Source organism: Nyctereutes procyonoides, unplaced genomic scaffold (assembly GCF_905146905.1).
Source record: "Nyctereutes procyonoides isolate TBG_1078 unplaced genomic scaffold, NYPRO_anot_genome, whole genome shotgun sequence".
Classification (NCBI taxonomy): domain Eukaryota; kingdom Metazoa; phylum Chordata; class Mammalia; order Carnivora; family Canidae; genus Nyctereutes; species Nyctereutes procyonoides.
The window spans coordinates 26670744-26690951 of record NW_026575041.1 but is presented as its reverse complement, the minus strand read 5'-3'; the positions used below and the strand labels follow the sequence as shown (position 1 = coordinate 26690951).

At 37.1% G+C, this 20208-nt stretch overlaps 1 protein-coding gene across 5 annotated transcripts in view; it reads right to left on the bottom strand.

Moving 5' to 3' along the window:
- Positions 1–6255: 6255 nt before the first annotated feature.
- Positions 6256–20208, bottom strand: part of ARHGAP42 (Rho GTPase activating protein 42) — a 309228-nt gene continuing 295275 nt past the window's right edge. For all 5 annotated transcript variants that reach the window (XM_055320459.1, XM_055320460.1, XM_055320462.1 and 2 more), the window contains 2 exons: positions 12007–12086; positions 6256–11586 (listed from right to left, as the gene is read on the bottom strand). In XM_055320459.1, coding sequence (XP_055176434.1) covers positions 11498–11586; positions 12007–12086 — 169 coding nt within the window. In that variant the 3' untranslated portion in view covers positions 6256–11497. The remainder of the gene's footprint in view (positions 11587–12006; positions 12087–20208) is intronic.

Genomic DNA, 20208 nt, shown 5'->3' with positions numbered 1-20208 from the left:
TCTCCCTTTGCCCTATAGGTACTAGCTGCTGTCACCATGTGCTATCTCTGTAGTCCTTAGAGTTCGATATTAAGTTCTTTAATAGGCACCTTCTACAGTTAACAAATCTTTATATTAATTTTAACTTGTTCTAATTACTAGGGGTTTTTCTGTTTTCTGACTGGAAACATACTGATATACTATGTTTAAATACCTAAGAAGGACATTAGGTCCTTCTTTAAGACATTAGGACATAACGCCTCTATTTTAGGATAACTCCTAATTAGGACATAACTCCTCTATTTTAGAGTTATTTTAGCACTGGCTGCCAAGCAAAAAACAGACAAAAACAAACAACCCACCATCCAGGATCGGTTCTGCAGCAGGTAAGCCTTGACACAAGCAGCATGAAAGCCTGGGCAAAGCCAATCTCTGCCACTTTTTGAGGCTTCATTCACTTTACAACTGCAGAGCTTTGTCCTTCACACCCATAACAATCCTTAAAGTAGTGCAAGAACTGGTTTGCTCCTGGATTCTTCAAAGGTCATGGGGGAAGAATGACAGGGCCATTTTTTGCTCTGCAAGTGAAAAATTCTTTCTGGCACATGGATCTCCTGAGTTCACAAAGCAGAAGAAAAGGTATCTCCTCAGCTTTTAGGTCATATCCCAGCCCCAGGCAACATACTGAAAGAAGATTGCAGCCTAAAAGTTCTGTAGTATTCAGTGGTCCCTCCTCATTAATTTCCCCTAATACCTGCTGTGGTCTCTATAAGCATTCCCTCATCAAAGAATAAGCACAAATCATTAGGCTGGCCTGTGCTTTTAAGCTTAGTCTAGTGAGTATCAGTCCTTTCCCAGCCTGATATGGAAGAGATCAAGGTGGTCCCAAGTTAAACTCTACTCCCATCTTCCATAGTGTTAACTCTGGGTTCAGACAGACATTCCAGCCACAACTTTTAGCTACTTTGTACACAGCCGCCATTTGGTATTCTTTGTGTTGGAGAGGACGTAGGTCAAACGTGGAGTTAATATATTTGAATTTGATCATATTTATGGCCCCTCTTCCTGGGGGTAAAATGTGCATATATAGGCACAACACATTTACTATACAACTTAGGGAATTCACACTTCCCATCCCCACCACCTATGTCCATCCTTGGAACTCAAGTTAAAGCCCCTGGATTTTATGAGACACATTAAGCAATCAATCTCTAGGCCTTGCTGCCGGTGCCTACAGGGTTCCCAAAAAGAGGAACAGCTCAAGCTGAGTCCACATCACCAAATTTACTAACCAATTCCAGCCACTCACTCTGTCATGTACTTTTGGCAGCTGTTTTCAGCCTTGATAACTTTGCTCAATGTCTTTATTCCTGATTCCTTCTTCAGCAACCTACAGACATCTAAGCCCATATGAATCCTCTAAATTACTCATTCAAAATAGTCATGTCATGTCACTTTGACCTCCGAAATGAGTCATTTCCCTGTTCTGGCCTTGTTCATCTTTTCTAGAGTTTATGAAACACTGTCTTTCCAGCCACATTCCTGCAGTGCTGGACACAACATTCATGTAAACTCACCCCTCCATTCCAGTCTTCCTAAAACTAAAATCTGAGTATGCCGTTCTCCTCTCTAAACCCTCCCTACCCTCCTCAGATTGGCCTACATTCAATCAATCTTGCTTTTTATGCATTTTTTTTTTACCTCATTCTATCCTTCCACAATCATGTCTGTGTGCCAGTACAAGCGCTCAACTTTACAGTGACTTAGAACTAGCTCTAATCCATCAGAAGCTTCGTTCAACTTTAAGTCTCTAGGTCTTCATTCTCTGTCATATTCTATCCTTTTAGGATTTACTTAGGATGTTTCCTTCTGGGTATAAAACTTCTTCTAATCCTCTCTGCCTTCTTTTCCCCTCTAATTTTTGGGGTTATTGTGTTCTCCTTTCACACTTTGTGCCTATATCACACTTACTTTAATTCATGTCTGTCTCCTTCATTGAGCTGTGAACTCCTTAAGAACAAAAGACCATGCCTAATTCTTTTTTGAATGCTTGGCACCAGTTTGGCACTGTTAGTTTAAAGGATGAAGGCATAAAAAAAGAATAAATAGAGCTTATCTCAGTGCTTCCCTATCATCCACTCTATTCCTCTCTTCTCCCCCAAATCCTGTTTGCCTCTTCCTTTGTGCAACTGGAATGCTGGTGCCTTGCAGAGAGCTCCACTCCTTTCAGCTTCTCACCTCAGCCAAAACTTTGTTGGATGATGACATCATCCACCAACTTACAATCAATTCACACTTATTCTTTATCTATATCCAACCAATCTTCTTTTTCATCATTTCTGCCATCTTCTGGGTTCAGAATAGTGCCTTTTCTCTGCACTCCAACACTTACTCTTTTTAGCATTTCATCATATAACATCTCATTGACTTTTACTTACCTGTTACCCAAATAAACCATGGTCCTCTTGAAAGGAAGGGTAATACCTAATTTACTCAAGATTTCCAATGACTTGCACAGGTCTTGGTGCTCAGTAATTGCCTTTTCAGACTGGTTCAAATATTCATTGATTTTTGTTTTCTCTGTGAAATTTTGACAAATGGTCAGTCATCCAGATGCACTTGAACACTTCCTATAATGGAAAGCTGTTTCTTGAGTTCTTTAGAACACTTGATGATAAAATTACCTTTTTAAAACCTTAATCTCAATCTTTGTGACTTTTTCCAAGGTTCTATCTTTGGCCTTTGTAATAATAATAAGACAGGAGTCTACTTTTTTTTTTTTGCCCTCAGATATACCCAAAGGCTTCATTCAAAATTCTGTTAAGCCTATGCTTTTCAAACTGCATTGTTTATCTAAATTATCTTGCAATCTTGTTAAAATGCAGATTCTGATTCAGGTTCTGCATTTGTAAGCAACTCTTAAGGTGTTCAAAGGTCACACTTGGGAGTAGCCTCACTCTGGCCTAAAACATTTTTCAGAGGATCAGGTTTCTAGTATCCTCACCAACTTCTTCTGGATAAACTCGTTTGCCAAAAAACTTGTTCAAGTGTTGTGATACATAAAACTTTACCATACTCCACTTGATGTAGTAAAAAGGTGGTTCATTGTAAAGAGTACGGAGTTTCAACGAAGGACATCTGGGCTTGCCACTACCAACTATGTGACACTGAGTCAGAGAAATTAACTTTCCCATCTGTTTTCTTTCAAAATAAAAGTGGGGGGGGGGAGGGACACCCAGTGGTTGTGTCTAGTAGTTAAGAGGATCAGAAGATCATAGAACAGTGCAAGGGAGAATGTTTGCTTTGTGGCTGTTGACCATAGATTTGGGAGCCATGATTTAACTTTTATTGCTACAGTTTAATGTCTACTGATTCTTTTGCCATTTACATCAGAAAGTTGCAAGCTCAACTATCAAATCCCTCAAGTCTTTAATGTAGCTACCCAGTAATACCTAGTAGGTAGGAGGCATTGGGCTATGTATTTTATACCTATTTTCAGAAATTTTCACACACCAAAAATTAACAAAAAAAAAAGTTTTTCTCCTTAAATAACCAAGTCTGGTTGAATGTTACTTTTTTCCCTTTCCTGCTCCCTGTGCACCCATTAGAGAAGATATTCATCAGAGGATATCCTTTTCAGGTAAGGTTAGACTTTACAAAGATCAAAGCATGGAAGCAGCCCTCCCCACACATTCAAAAAGCTAGTGGTCAGATCACAGCAGACAGAGGAGTCATGATTCTGCTATAAAGGTGCTGATAGGGCCCCCTCAGTTTCCAAATTAGCAGAAATTTAGACTAAGTCATTTCATTTTTTTTTTAAAGACTATATTTATTTATTCATGATAGACAGAGAGAGAGAGAGAGAGAGAGAGAGAGAGAGAGAGGCAGAGACATAGGCAGAGGGAGAAGCAGGCTCCATGAAGGGAGACTGACATGGGACTTGATTCCGGGACTCCGGGATCATGCCCTGAGCTGAAAGCAGAGGCCCAGCTGAGCCACCCAGGAGTCCCATAGACTAAGTCATTTCCATACCTGTTCTGAAGGGCCCTAAGGGTTCTTTGGATATGCCAAAGAGGCTGTGGGCCTGGATGGAGGAAGGGAAGGCATTCTTTTAACACACTTGAAAGCACACACTCTAGTAAGGTTGGATCATATTTGTTTAACATATTGTTTCATTTAAGATTTATTTGAAGAAATAATTGTTACTTTGAAAATGTTTGAAAAGCATTTGAACTGTATATTTGTTAAGGCAACTTATGACTCATTCATTCTGTGGAAAATCTTTCTGTAATTAGGTGATTTATTGAATATCAGAAACCATGATGAAGATTGGGAGATAGGCTCTTATTTTTCTTTCTCTAGCCCAGGCTGACCCTGAAAAGCTTTTTCAGTAGACTGGCTTCTGGCAATATGGAGGTAGAATGTTTCAGATAACTAATCTCTATCAACAGGCAGAATCCTACTGAATGCCATGCTTGACTCATTTACCCTAACACCCAGAAACAGCATTCACAAGCATTTAATTTTATTATTTTGGGGATCTGTGTTTCCCAAGGGTATCCTGTATAAAGAGGTTTCAAATGTTCTCATCTACATTTTTAAGAAGAAGAACCATTGTATAAAAAACCTGGAAAAATCTTGCTGGGACTCAGCAATGAACTAGTGATATGTCCCACACACAGATCCCAATTTAGCAGAGAAAAATGTGAAAGTATTTAAGTCCTGAGTAAAAGCAACTTAAATTCCAAAAAGGAGATAAGGTGGCCCCAGTTCATGTCACAATCTTGTGGCTGACTTTGTTACTGGTTTTTTTTTTTTTTTTCACTATTAACTAAACTTTATACTTTATTTGGATATCACCAGTTTTTCCATTATGTCTTCTTTCTTTTCCAGGATGCAGTCCAGGGGTCTGCATTGCATTCTGCTCTCCCAATTCTTCTTTTATCTATGACCTTTCATCATGACCTCCACAGACTGGAGAAGAACTGTTATCTTGCAGAATGGCCCCCATCTAGATGTGTCTGGTGTTTTTCTTATGATTAGACTGGAGATATGGATTTGGGGAAAGAATAGCACAGAGGTGATAGGCTTTTCTCATAACATCATATGGATTACAAGATGACCACAAGTTAAAGTGATGTTAACTTTATCACTTGGTTAGGATAGTGTCTGACAGGCTTCTCTGTCAAGTTACAATAGTTTTCCATACTCTTAATTTTTGGAAAGTAGTCACTAGGTCTAACAACACATCCTCAAGGAGTGAAAAGTTAAACTCTAATTGCCTAGTGGAAAAAGTAATACAATTATTTGGAATTCTTCCCTATGAACAAAACTTACTGTCCTTTGTATCAGTGTATATTCATGGATATTTTATAATTTGAGTCATAATCCAATAATCTGATAACATTTTTTGTTGCTCAACCTATCTAGCTTTGGCATTGGGGGTTAGTTTTTGTTATTTCTAAAATATCAGTTATAAGAAAATCCATCCTAGGTTAATTTCTTCCAATCTAACATTCTCAAACAGTAGGTGATCCATGATGATTTCTCATAACTGTTCTAGTAGTCCTTTCCTGGGTAACTCATTGGAATTTATTCACATTAGTGAGTAATTTAGTGAGTAATTACTCACTCACGCTAGTCTTTTAATCTCAATAGTCTTGTGTTATGATTTTATTGCTTCTCTTTTGATACTGAGGAAAGCTACAGTCCAGTTGAACAAATCAAGTTTATGCTCAGTGGCCCTATTTTTAACCTGTCAGGCTTAGTTTTGCAGTGATTGTTGCACTCCAATAATCCACTTAACAGCACAAAATAAATACATGATTCTCTTTTTTCTGATACAGAAAAACAAAATTTTAGGTAGAAGTCAAATAATGATCAAAAGGGTCATAACTAATAAAAATCTAAGGGTATATTTGCATGTTGAAACTTCTTCCATAGCACATTTGTAAACTTTTGCAAAGTTGTATTTTCAGGTAAGTGTACATACCTGTTATATTTGATATTTTGTTTATGGCTCATTTACTTCTCTCTTGTAGACATCTGCATCATTAATAGGTAGATACCAACATTAACATCTTCCTGAATCTATCATAATGCCAATTTCTCAGGAAAAGGTCCAACTGGCAGGAAAAGGTTACTAATTCTGCTATAATTTTCCACTCAGCCACATTCAAAATGACCATTCATAGTACTTGAAAGTTTGTTTTTTCTCCATACGAATCCAAGATGGCTGCCCTCCAACACAGTGGCTCTTGAAGTACAAAAACTAAATTAAAATGTGTCTACATCGTTTATTTTTTTTAAGTAATTTCAAATACAGTGTCAACATACATTAAAGATATTGTGGCAATTGAGATTAGGAATAACATAAGGTTATTTACATGTTTTATATATGTGTGTATATATACACAAAGTGAAGACAAATACAGAAACACTACAAACAATTCAATATGATAATTTACTGACAATCATTTTCACCATATTTATTAATCTGTCATGTTAGTGGCTACAAAAAATTTCTAGTACTGAAATATAGTATCTAAATATTCAATTTTAACATAAACTATAGTACTTCAAATTTTAACAGTATATAAATAGGATTCTGAATTTTTTAAAAAAAAGTCATCTTCCCTGCCAAACTCCCTATTTAGTTGTAAAGGCTTCAGCTCTTCTCGAAGTCACAGCCCTCAATGTGGTGATATCTCAGATTTTAAGCATAAATCATGTGCAGGCAGTATTCTCTGTAAAAAGGTAAATGAAGATGCAAAGCCATATATAAAAGTTCTAACATGCTACCACGTATAAAACAATGAACACTTTTAATCTAAGAAACTGAATGGATTCAAGGCAAAATTAGGCTACTCTCAACCCTGGAAGGGTAAAGACCAAAGGAAACACTGCTAAGAGATGGTAGATGGTACAAAGGGGAGAAAATGATCATCTAATGAGGTGGTATCAGCACTTTTGGTCTCCACCTCCCTCCATCACTTAAATTCCTATCATAGCCCTGTACATAAACATCTTGGATGTTGAAGGATATTTATGTTTGTAATAACTATAAGTGACCCCTGCCTTTTGGGGCTCCTGAGTAAACACAGAGACCCCATTTCTCCCTCTAGCACCAAGAAATGTTCAACCTCTGAACCTGGCATCTGTCTTGAGGGTCAGAGAGGAAGGGATGACCTATCGGGCTCCCTAACCAATACAACAGCTTCTAAACACTGATCTAGCATACTCAGATCAGTCTTCTGCCAATGGTTCACTGTGAGCACTGTCAACATTCTTATTTGAAATTCCTTATTTAAAGTAGTGGATGTAGCTGCCATAAAAAAATGAAAAATCTTATTTATTGATTTGACCCTTTACAAGTACATGTCACTTATTAGCCAGAGTTCACCTAAGATTACTACCAAGTAGAACTTGCACATTTGAAGCAAGGAGATTTTGGTGGCAACAGAAGGATACAGTGAATATATCAACTAAGACTAGTTGATAAATACCTGGCAGTAAGTTTATAGATCAACAGGAGACAGGTGGGATATAGACTATTCAGGAAGTTTAACTTACTTTGTAAAACATGTTTTGATTTTGGAAGGTAACCAAAAAAGACTGGAACCAAAAGTAAATAGCGATTTCTACCATAACGGGAAACCTTTAGTCAGGTGCAGAATAACTTCTGGACAATAGTAAAGTCTCTTGTTTTTTTCTTTTTACCAAGATTTGGAGCTCTACTCAGTGATGTTATTAGGTCATACATAGTAACGGCTGCAAATTACAAAGGTATTGTAAAAACAAAGAACAAAATCTGACTGTAAATGGTCTTACCGACTTACTTGACTCAGTAAGTCAAAAAAGTTTAATTCAAGTTGGAGTTCTAAATGCTAATTAAGACATCCTGAATACATAACTGAGGGGTATACTACAAATACAGTTGTTTGAAAAAACTCTTCTACACCAGCATCTATAAGTGATATCCTTCTCATATCAGAAATAGACATAGACCTGAAGAATGAGGCTGGGAATAATAGGGTGAATGAGGTTATCACCATAGGATTACGTTGCTAGACTTTTTTTCCTTACAACCTAGTGGATTTTTTTTTTAAACTGGTGGGTTTTTAAAGGGTGTGCCATAATATGTAAAACCAATTATTATAGAATAGGAATAAGCCATTATCTATCTTTATTTTTCCTACTTGGGAACTTGGATAGTTTGAGATTATAAAGTATATATCTTTTTCTCCACCACCCCTGAAAGAGCTAGCTAAGAAGCCATTGTTGAGAAATTTGGTTGCACTCATTCACATTACAAAGCACAGAGAGCCAATACAACTACCCAAACCACTCAAATCAAATAAGAAGAAATGGCACTTCCTCATACTTCATGGTCTTCACAGGAATACAAAGATTGTTTTACTTTTCAGACATTTACACATAGCACAAGAAAAACCTTCAGTTAACTGACTAGTTTCTATAAACTTGGTAGAGTTATGGCATAACAAAAGAGGCACCTTTTAAATATGTAAGTGTACTGTACTTAGGGATATTTTCACATAGTACACAGGATGACTAGCTTAGATTTATCAATCTCTCCCTCATACTGAGTATACCATAAGTAGTATTTAGAGTGTCCACACTGTGCATTCTGAAGGTGTGGATGTAACATATCTTCATATTGCCCCTGAAAAGCTAAGGTTTCATTATTGAAATGTGGTTACAATTTTTAATGTGATCTTGTTTCAATGACTGCCATTATCTAGTGTAATTTATGTACCATGTAATTTAGAGCACGTCTTGATTTTCTCAATGCTCATAACTACCTTATCTGTAGGAAACTTATTTCTAAGGAAAAGCAGCTTTAGTCTGTCTGCAGTTTATGGCCATAACTTGCTTACACATGTAATCAATATGAAGAAAAAGGACCATTCCCATAAATGTTAAAATTGCAAAAGGAAGTACAATTCAAACAAGCACTTATACTTTTGTTTCAGAAAAAGGACCATACTAAGTAATACCACAATAAGTGCCTCACTATGAGAAATGAGGGCTTCACATCCACGTCTTATACAGTAAAACCTTTAACTCCTCACTGATCACAATGGAATTAGCTCTCAGATAACTTAGAGGAAGGAACACTCTGGGCTGTGTGAAAATAAAATGAAGGTTGAAATTTCTCTATGCAGCTCCTGAAGTAGAATTCTGAATCTTTCTTTGGAGTCAAGTTGGTCTTTGGAAGAAAATCAATTTGCCATTAAGAGGTTCTAATCTAGTAGAATGCCAGATGATGGCAAGGGTGTTTAAAAGATGGTGTCATATAAACTAAGGGACTGGTACACTGGAAAAATGACCTTCTGTTCCAGCAGAGGGTAGTCAGGGTGTCAGCAATGCTATTATTACTAGTAAGGGCTACCAAAGATCTAGAGACCAAAAAGCTCTAGCAACACCTGATTATAAAGTATACAAAGTTCAATATCAGAAGGTAAAAAAATAAAATTTCTCAGATTTTTTTCATTTTATTACTAATTTTTACAACGTTAAATATTTTTCATTCCTTTATTTCAATGCACTGGTATTTATTTCTGGTTTGACTCTATCTACTGTTATTCTTTTTAAGTTCTAATCCAGTATTCCATTTTTAATTTTAAAAGCAAATCTAAAAGGCAAGGCACAGTTGTGTGTATATGCATGCACATATAATTTAACCTGTGAACTCTAGAAACATTCATTTAAAGTGGAAGAGATTGAAACTACAGATTATATTATCACATAACAAGAGGTTTGTGCAAGTCAGTACCTGAGTATCCGTACAGTGAAGAACTCTGAAGTAACAAGTAAAATATCATGGCCTAGTGGACCAGTATGGTGGCAGAGTAACCAGCTTTTTGGAATCTTGAGAAGAAAGACTCTTTGCCACATGCAGGTATTTATCGAAATACTATATTAGAATAATTGGAATATAAATAATGGTTGATGCATGACCAGATGTTGATGATATATTTAAATGGATAGTGAATACTTATTTCTATGCTCTATAAGTTCAGTGAAATTCTTAATAAAGGCTGTAAATTGAAAGGTATAAAAGAAAATCATGTACAGATTTTATTCCTGCTAAAGATGGTTAAACAATTTTAAAATCTGTGGTTTAAAATTTAAGAATCCTGTATCTTCTTTATGTTTGGTTTCTATCACAAGCATAGAAGTTAAAAGGCATGGCTTCTCCACTTGTGTCTTTAAAAAACAACTTTATCATTTGTACAAGAATTTCTCAAAAGCCAAAATTAGGTATCAATAAAATATGTTAACACTTTACAGTGTTACAAGTAGAATTCAGGCTGCATGCCTTAAAACTGCATTTTTTACACTGTTTTCCTATTATTGTAGTTGTATTTTGTGATGCCACTATAATCCCACTAGCAGATGATATGTGCATATGACTTATCAGTATTTATATGTTAATGTAGTAAAATTTCATAAAATCCCAAAATAATAAAGATAGTTTTACACATTCCCTAAACCAGGCGTCAGCAAACCAAGACCCAGGAATTAAATCTTGCTTGCCAGGTTTGCCCATCCGCTAAAATATTTTTATTTTAAAATTGATTTTAATAATTTACAGAAGGATGACATGCTGGGACACATAGACTTTTGATTTTCAAATTATAGGATCCATAAATAAGTTGTATTGGCACTAAGCCATGTTAATTTGCTTATTCATGGTCTATGGGTACTTTCTGCTGTAAAGGTAGTGTTGGGTATCGTGGTGAAGATCTTTAGGGGAACGCAAAATACCCACATATTCATTGTCAGGCTTTGACAGAAATAATCTGCTGATTCCTGCTATGCCCAGAGAAGGCATCTGGAATACTGAATGGAGTGTTTATATTGAAATCAGTGTATGACTCAATTTGGCTTCATTTATAGACATCATATACATTATTCCTTCTGAATATCATCATCTACTTGGTAAACAAATAAAAATAAAGTTGTGTGAAAAAAACTTATTGTTTGAAATGTTTAGGACCAAACAATCTTATATAAAAGACGTAAATTCTTAAGAAAAAATAATAAATGAACAAATTAAATCACATTTTTAAGTCATGATTTCAAGGTTCCTCAGAAAATGCCAGACAGTAAAGGACAGATCTAAAAATCCTTATAGCAAATTTCTAGTTTCCCAATTTCTGGGATATAGTACTTCATATAGTGTTTGAGATTCTATGATTATTATAGAAGAGACAATGTACAGATTTACTTATCAGAAAAAACAGGGGAGGAAAGATTTTAAAATAAGAAACCAGTCAAGAAGTAAAAAATAAAAAGAATGGCTGGCAAGCAATTTAAGCATTTTTTTTTCTTTTCCATGTATAGGGAGCTACATAGTCTGCTGGTGTAGAAACCTGATAGAAATTTAGTTTTCATTTAGCGGGCTGATTCCCATATCTGTGTCAGATAAAATCATAGCACTTATTATTGTTACCATGGATACCATGAAGATACTGCCATCCACTAAACAGTATTAGAGGAAGACAACATAATTTTCTGGAACTAGTCCTGTTTTGCCTTCATAAGTTGCTTTCAACCATCCTGGTTCCACTGATGGGTACACTGACAAAAAATAAAAAACAAATGTCATTCATTCAACATTAGCCTCAAATAATTATGTACACAAATGGGTAAAAATCCACATCAGATTGCATATATACACTCAAGTTGTCAAAACAGTGTCATAGCATCTTTAAGGCTGGAAATGTCCTTTTCCATTCATGTAACCAATCTCTCGTCCTCCCCAATCCCTCCTATCCTTCCATCTTTCCTATCCCCCCATCCCTTCTTCCTTCTGCCTCTCTCATATATACAGGAGCAAACTGGGCTGCAGAGGAAGTTGATGCATTCACCTGTACAGGTTATGAGAGGCAGAGCTGGGACTAGATTCTGAGTCTCCTGGCTTCTATTTTAGCTTCTTATCCCTACACTATTCCTTCATCTTCCCCAAGATAATGAACTTTAGTGAAGGGGAATACTTACCATTAGAAAATATCGCCCCTTGTGGGAAGGAAAGCTCATGGCTGTGCTCTGCTTTACATGAGTACATGGCTTTGGCTTGGCTGAAAGGGGAAAAAGCAATTTATAAAATCCATAACACTCAACTCAAGTACATTTATACTTCAAATTATTTTTAAAATGATATTAGTTTTTAGTTGTATGATATTGGAGTATAATATACATAAAACACATATGTAAGCATACATAAGAGCATTTTCCACAAACTGAATACACTTGTGTCACCTAATCAAGAAATCAAATATTAAGAGCACACCAAAAACTCTTCTTGTACTTTCAGGAAATGTCCCCATGGATAATTAACCTGGCTTATAACAGCACAAATTGGTTTTAAATACTATTATAGAACAGTACGCTGGCAAACAGGCCATTTTTACACTTATACAGAAGTTCATACGTACCCTAAAGCTTTTTTTTCTACTTCTTTCCAGATTATCAGAGGTGAGACCACAAAATTTAAGGTCTACAGAGTACAGTAAATAAATTAAGTGGCCATGATACATGAAAAAATGCTAGGATAAATTGATGATAAATGACAACCAACAATAGCCTCATTGTCAGGGAGATGATGAGGACAGATGGAGGCTTTGCAAAACAGAGCCTATAACATTTCCTAAAGTGGGAAGCCAACACTCAGGTCCCACCATCTCTTGCCATATGAAAATTCAGACTCCATGTAACCAGATACTATAGTTTCTTAAGAGAAGCCAGAATTTCAGAGATTTATAAGAGATCTATTTTAAAATATTTGAGCCTACACTAAAAAGCCATCAACTCATCAAGTCACTGAAGAGTCACCTTTATTCTTCAACATCCAATTACCTTGATACAATGTACAAGTTATCCTGACTTCACCTACTTCTCACCATCTCTATCACAACCAGAGTCCAAGCTAAAATCATTTCTAGTGTGGCTCACAGAATGGCTTCCCAGCTTTCTAATTCCTCTAGGCTTCCTATTTTGTTTCCTCACAATACATTCTACACAGAGAAGCTCTGGGGCAGTTTGAAAAAGGTTCTGATGATCATGTGACAACCACATTATTTCTTCAAACGCAACCTTTCTTTTTTTTTTTTTTTTTTTTTTTTTTTTTCACTGGAAAATAAATTTATTTTCTTAAGGCATACTACTGCTATGTCAGGAATTTGTTTTGGTTGAGGTTATAGGCAAGTTCAACAAACACTTTTGTACTGTAACACTCTATGCATTTACTACTCAACTCCTTAACACTTACCTCTAAGTGAGGTAATGACTTTAATTGCTTATAGTTAATTACTTTTTTTTTTTTTTATAAATTAATTTTTATTGGTGTTCAATTTACCAACATACAGAATAACACCCAGTGCTCATCCCGTCAAGTGTCCCCCTCCGTGCCCGTCACCCATTCACCCCCACCCCCGCCCTCCTCCCCTTCCACCACCCCTAGTTCATTTCCCAGAGTTAGAAGTCTTTATGTTCTGTGTCCCTTTCTGATATCTCCCACACATTTCTTCTCCCTTCCCTTATATTCCCCTTCACTATTATTCATATTCCCCAAATGAGTGAGAACATACACTGTTTGTCCTTCTCCGATTGACTTACTTCACTCAGCATAATACCCTCCAGTTCCATCCACGTTGAAGCAAATGGTGGGTATTTGTTGTTTCTAATGGCTGAGTAATATTCCATTGTATACATAAACCACATCTTCTTTATCCATTCATCTTTCGATGGGCACCGAGGCTCCTTCCACAGTTTGGCTATTGTGGACATGGCTGCTAGAAACATCGGGGTGCAGGTGCCCCGGCGTTTCATTGCATCTGAATCTTCGGGGTAAATCCCTAACAGTGCAATTGCTGGGTCATAGGGCAGGTCTATTTTTAATTCTTTGAGGAACCTCCACACAGTTTTCCAGAGTGGCTGCACCAGTTCACATTCCCACCAACAGTGTAAGAGGGTTCCCTTTTCTCCGCATCCTCTCCAACATTTGTTGTTTCCTGCCTTATTAATTTTCCCCATTCTCACTGGTGTGAGGTGGTATCTCATTGTGGTTTTGATTTGTATTTCCCTGATGGCAAGTGATGCAGAGCATTTTCTCATGTGCATGTTGGCCATGTCTATGTCTTCCTCTGTGAGATTTCTCTTCATGTCTTTTGCCCATTTCATGATTGGATTGTTTGTTTCTTTGGTGTTGAGTTTAATAAGTTCTTTATAGATTTTGGAAACTAGCCCTTTATCTGATATGTTATTTGCAAATATCTTCTCCCATTCTGTAGGTTGTCTTTGAGTTTTGTTGACTGTATCCTTTGCTGTGCAAAAGCTTCTTATCTTGATGAAGTCCCAATAGTTCATTTTTGCTTTTGTTTCTTTTGTTTTCGTGGATGTATCTTGCAAGAAGTTACTGTGGCCAAGTTCAAAAAGGGTGTTGCCTGTGTTCTCCTCTAGGATTTTGATGGAGTCTTGTCTCACATTTAAATCTTTCATCCATTTTGAGTTTATCTTTGTGTATGGTGCAAGAGAGTGGTCTAGTTTCATTCTTCTGCATGTGGATGACCAATTTTCCCAGCACCATTTATTGAAGAGACTGTCTTTCTTCCAGTGGATCGTCTTTCCTCCTTTGTCGAATATTAGTTGACCATAAAGTTCAGGGTCCATTTCTGGATTCTCTATTCTGTTCCATTGGTCTATGTGTCTGTTTTTGTGCCAGTACCACACTGTCTTGATGACCACAGCTTTGTAGTACAACCTGAAATCTGGCATTGTGATGCCCCCAGCTATGGTTTTCTTTTTTAAAATTCCCCTGGCTATTCGGGGTCTTTTCTGATTCCACACAAATCTTAAAATAATTTGTTCTAAGTCTCTGAAAAAAGTCCATGGTATTTTGATAGGGATTGCATTGAACGTGTAAATTGCCCTGGGTAGCATTGACATTTTCACAATATTAATTCTGCCAATCCATGAGCATGGAATATTTTTCCATCTCTTTGTGTCTTCCTCAATTTCTTTCAGAAGTGTTCTATAGTTTTTAGGGTATAGATCCTTTACCTCTTTGGTTAGGTTTATTCCTAGGTATCTTATGCTTTTGGGTGCAATTGTAAATGGGATTGACTCCTTAATTTCTCTTTCTTCAGTCTCATTGTTAGTGTATAGGAATGCCATTGATTTCTGGGCATTGATTTTGTATCCTGCCACGCTACCAAATTGCTGTATGAGTTCTAGCAATCTTGGGGTGGAGGCTTTTGGGTTTTCTATGTAGAGTATCATGTCATCGGCGAAGAGGGAGAGTTTGACTTCTTCTTTGCCAATTTGAATGCCTTTAATGTCTTTTTGTTGTCTGATTGCTGAGGCTAGGACTTCCAATACTATGTTGAATAGCAGTGGTGAGAGTGGACATCCCTGTCTGGTTCCTGATCTTAGGGGAAAGGCTCCCAGTGCTTCCCCATTGAGAATGATATTTGCTGTGGGCTTTTCGTAGATGGCTTTTAAGATGTCGAGGAAAGTTCCCTCTATCCCTACACTCTGAAGAGTTTTGATCAGGAATGGATGCTGTATTTTGTCAAATGCTTTCTCTGCATCTAATGAGAGGATCATATGGTTCTTGGTTTTTCTCTTGCTGATATGATGAATCACATTGATTGTTTTACGAGTGTTGAACCAGCCTTGCATCCCGGGGATAAATCCTACTTGGTCATGGTGAATAATTTTCTTAATGTGTTGTTGGATCCTATTGGCTAGTATCTTGTTGAGAATTTTTGCATCCATGTTCATCAGGGATATTGGTCTGTAATTCTCCTTTTTGGTGGGGTCTTTGTCTGGTTTTGGAATTAAGGTGATGCTGGCCTCATAGAATGAGTTTGGAAGTACTCCATCTCTTTCTATCTTTCCAAACAGCTTTAGTAGAATAGGTATGATTTCTTCTTTAAACGTTTGATAGAATTCCCCTGGGAAGCCATCTGGCCCTGGACTCTTGTGTCTTGGGAGGTTTTTGATGACTGCTTCAATTTCCTCCCTGGTTATTGGCCTGTTCAGGTTTTCTATTTCTTCCTGCTCCAGTTTTGGTAGTTTGTGGCTTTCCAGGAATGCGTCCATTTCTTCTAGATTGCCTAATTTATTGGCGTAGAGCTGTTCATAATATGTTTTTAAAATCGTTTGTATTTCCTTGGTGTTGGTAGTGATCTCTCCTTTCTCATTCATGATTTTATTAATTTGAGTCTTCTCTCTCTTCTTTTTAATAAGGTTGGCTAATGGTTTATCTATCTTATTAATTCTTTCAAAGAACCAACTCCTGGTTCTATTGATCTGTTCCACAGTTCTTCTGGTCTCAATTTCAAACGCAACCTTTCACCTCGTTTCCAATTCTAGCCTCCACACTACGCACAAACAGGTACCTGTCAGTATCTGTACCTGCCTCTGCTCACCTACTATACTCCAGCCACACTGGCCTGCTTTAACCTCTTCAAACATGCCAAACTCAATCCTACCTCAGGACTATCAGAGCTTTGCCCCGAGATGTTTTCCTCTTTATCTTCACATGGCTGTGTACTTCTAGTTCACCTTAAATTTCCTAAGCTTTGCTAAAGGTTTGGTCTTCCTGACCACACATCCAAAATAGGTGCCGAGGCAAGTATCATACTCACCTGTTTTAAGTCTGAATGGTATTTAGTAGCTGGTATTCTGTTGTTACTATTGATATTTCTATTTCTATAATTCTCTCTCCCCAATTAGAATGTGAGCTCCATGAATGATGCTTGATGCTTAGTAACTCAGTAAGTATTTGCTGAATCAATGAATGGAAAAAAAGGTAAGATGCTCTGCGGTCTGTTTTCTACATGATGAGGACTTTTAAGACTGAAGGTGCCCTGTCTTTCCTCCCTGAGGTCTCAGTACTTATTCCCTGCAAAGAAGCATCAGCAAGCAGTATTTGCTATCTACAGCTTTCTCAAAGAGCAGTGTAACATTATTATTTAATTTCCCTGTTGGAACTAGATGCTGGGTCTTATTCCCTACCCTTTCAGAACGAGAGTAGCTCATTTATAATGGAGTTGTCAAACAGATATCTGAAAATTAGGAAGTTAAAAATTAGAGAAAAAATATGTTCCTACCCCCAGAGTCTATTTCATGAGGTGAGTCTCAGGCTGTACTTCCAGAAAGTTTGTGAGGCCAGCCTGCAGCAGACAGATTTAGGAATGGCTACTAGCCCAACTCAACTTGGTCCAAGGAAGAACTGAGGAAGCACAGGTACCCAGAGTAGAGCCCTGTGTACGTGTGTATATGTGCATGCAAGTACATGAATGTGTGTGCATGGGAGTGTTGCTGACATGTGGGTGGGGTGGGGGAAGAGGATACTACCAAGTTATGAAGACTTCTAAGAACCAGACCATGGTAATCTTAAATAGAAAGAATATTAGTTTTTTCTATAATCTTCCAGTCAATTATAATAATTTAATCTAATTTGGTATAATTTGATCTGATATTATAATCTTGTATCTGATGTAATTGAAGGCTCCAGCCATTTCTCTAAAAGTATATAAGGATTTTTCAAAAACTCAAATCTCTCTCTTTTTTTTTTAATTTTTATTTATTTATGATAGTCACACAGAGAGAGAGAGGCAGAGACATAGGCAGAGGGAGACGCAGGCTCCATGCACCGGGAGCCCGACGTGGGATTCGATCCCGGGTCTCCAGGATCGCGCCCTGGGCCAAAGGCAGGCGCCAAACTGCTGCGCCACCCAGGGATCCCTCAAATCTCTTTTTTTAAAGATTTTATTAATTTATTCATGAGAGACATAGAGAGAGGGAGGGAGAGAGAGAGAGAGAGAGGCAGAGACATAGGCAGAGGCAGAAGCAGGCTCCCTGCAGGGACTTGATCCCAGAACCCCGGGATCACCACCTGAGCCAAAAGCAGACACTCAACCACTAAGCCACCCAGGCTTCCCAAAAACTCAAATCTTCTAACAGCAAAAATTTCCTCTAATAGTAAGTCTTACTACCTTGAATCATTAGTCAATGCATTAAGAAACAATTTTCAGTTATACAAATCGTTAAGAAGATATTATAATCCTTATAATGATACAGTTTTTGAAATTATAACTAAATGCAACCAAACGATTTTTGTTAATATTTCAGACATGAATGTTCTCTCTATAGTATTTTATGGGATTGGATAGCATGGGGGAGGCATGTAATTATGTCTCTAAATAAATGGGTATTGTTAAATGTGTCAAAAATACCTAGCACAAAATATTATCTGTCATGACTTTTCAATTATCTGTGCATATGACAGACAGGTATAATTTTCCTCTGCTGAGATCTGTAACTACAGGTGTGAACTCAGCACAGAGCTTTGATGATTTAATGTAGATGTTTGTGACAGTGAAGTTTTCTCTCTAGGTGCTAATGCTTCCTCTTTTACTGCCTTGGTATATTGAGGAAGATATGAAATAATTCTGTCACCTTTTGAGTCTCTCTTCAAGAGATCCTAATATCCTTTGAAAAGGATTTTGAAAATCTTGCTTCTTATTGCATGGTAGAGTAAGGTAACGGCACTCAGCAACCTGAAAGCCATTTCTTTCCTTATAATCCAGAGGATGATCTGTTCACAAGACCCACTCCTAATTCTAAATGCTATTACTGATGAGTAGACTTACAAAGGTTTGATAGGGTGAGTGTGCAAAATTCACAATGATTATCTTAATATAAGCAACATTTTAAAATGTCACCTAATCAAAATTGATACAATGTTTTCTGGAGGGCCACTTAATCACACACACACACACACACACACACACACACACTTTTAGTATGAAGGAAGGAGAAATGCACACAGATATAGTTAAAAAGTTGCTAAAGTAATAACATATACAAAGGCTAAAAACAAATCACTACCTAAATCTTCATCAGAAGATTTTTTTTTTTTTTTTAGATTTTATTTATTCATGAGAGAAACAGAGAGAGGCAGAGATAGGAGAAGCAGGTTCCATGCAAGGAGCCTGATGTGGGATTCGACCCTGGGACTCCAGAATCACGTCGAGCCACCCAGGCGTCCCTTCATCAGAAGATTTAATGAATTAACACACGCCAATCCAGTAAAGCATTAGGCAGCTATTACAAATAATAAAGTAGAAAAACACATGACATGAAACAGTGCTAGCACGTAAAGCAAATGTTTTACAAAAATTTTGTCCTTGCAAGACCTCTAAATTGCACATGACTATTTACAATCAATTCTGCATTTGCTTCTTGGTCACTGGTTGGAGATTTCTTAAATTAGTTACATGTTCCTTTCTTAGTTTTCTCTCAACAAATACTGGCCGTTTCTGGCTTGGATATCTGTCTGAATATTGAACACCTCAATGCTATAGAACTTCCATGGGACCTTACAGAGTTAAAGCTGCTTGTATCAAAGGCATGTGTATTGCAACTCCACTGAAAATGAAGTGAAAATGTGAGTAATAAATTATTATTATTTTTTTTTAGAGAGAGAGAGAGAGAGAGAGAGAGAGAGAGAGAATGTCCACACTTGTGTGAACAGGCAAGGGAGGGGCAGAGGAAGAGGGGGAGAGAGAAACTCAAGCAGGCTCCATGCTCAGCATGACACAGGGCTTGACCTCACGACCCTGAGATCATGACCTGAGCTGAAATCAAGAATCTGATGCTTCACCAACTGAACCATCCATGTGCCCTAGTAACTAATGAAGGCTTTTTAAGTTAAAAAATGTGTATTTTATTCATTTATCTGACAATTTTGTTGAGCATCTTTTCTGCATTGGGCACTATGTTGGAACAATACAGTCAATACAACCTTCATGGTTCCTTTTCCGTGTTTATCACGGAGGAGTGAGTGGTTCATAAAGTACAGTCAAGGAGAACCTGGGTGGATGGGTAGATGGGACCCTGAGAGGATAACTGCTCTGACAGCAAATGAAGTGTATATGAGAATCCATTTATTTCCTATTATGCCATATATTAAAGAGGTCTGTAAAAAATGTAAGATAATGTTACTCTTTATATTAGAAAATATTTTTCATAAAATTTATTTTATTTATACTAATATGTAATGGCCTTTTAAAAATGTTTGTTATTGTATTAGTGGTGCTTTGGTGGAATTAAGGAAGAGGTGTCAGTTCCTGAGCTCTCAGCAGTCAACATCATTAAGGAATGGAAGCTGATTACAGCATGTTCAGTATA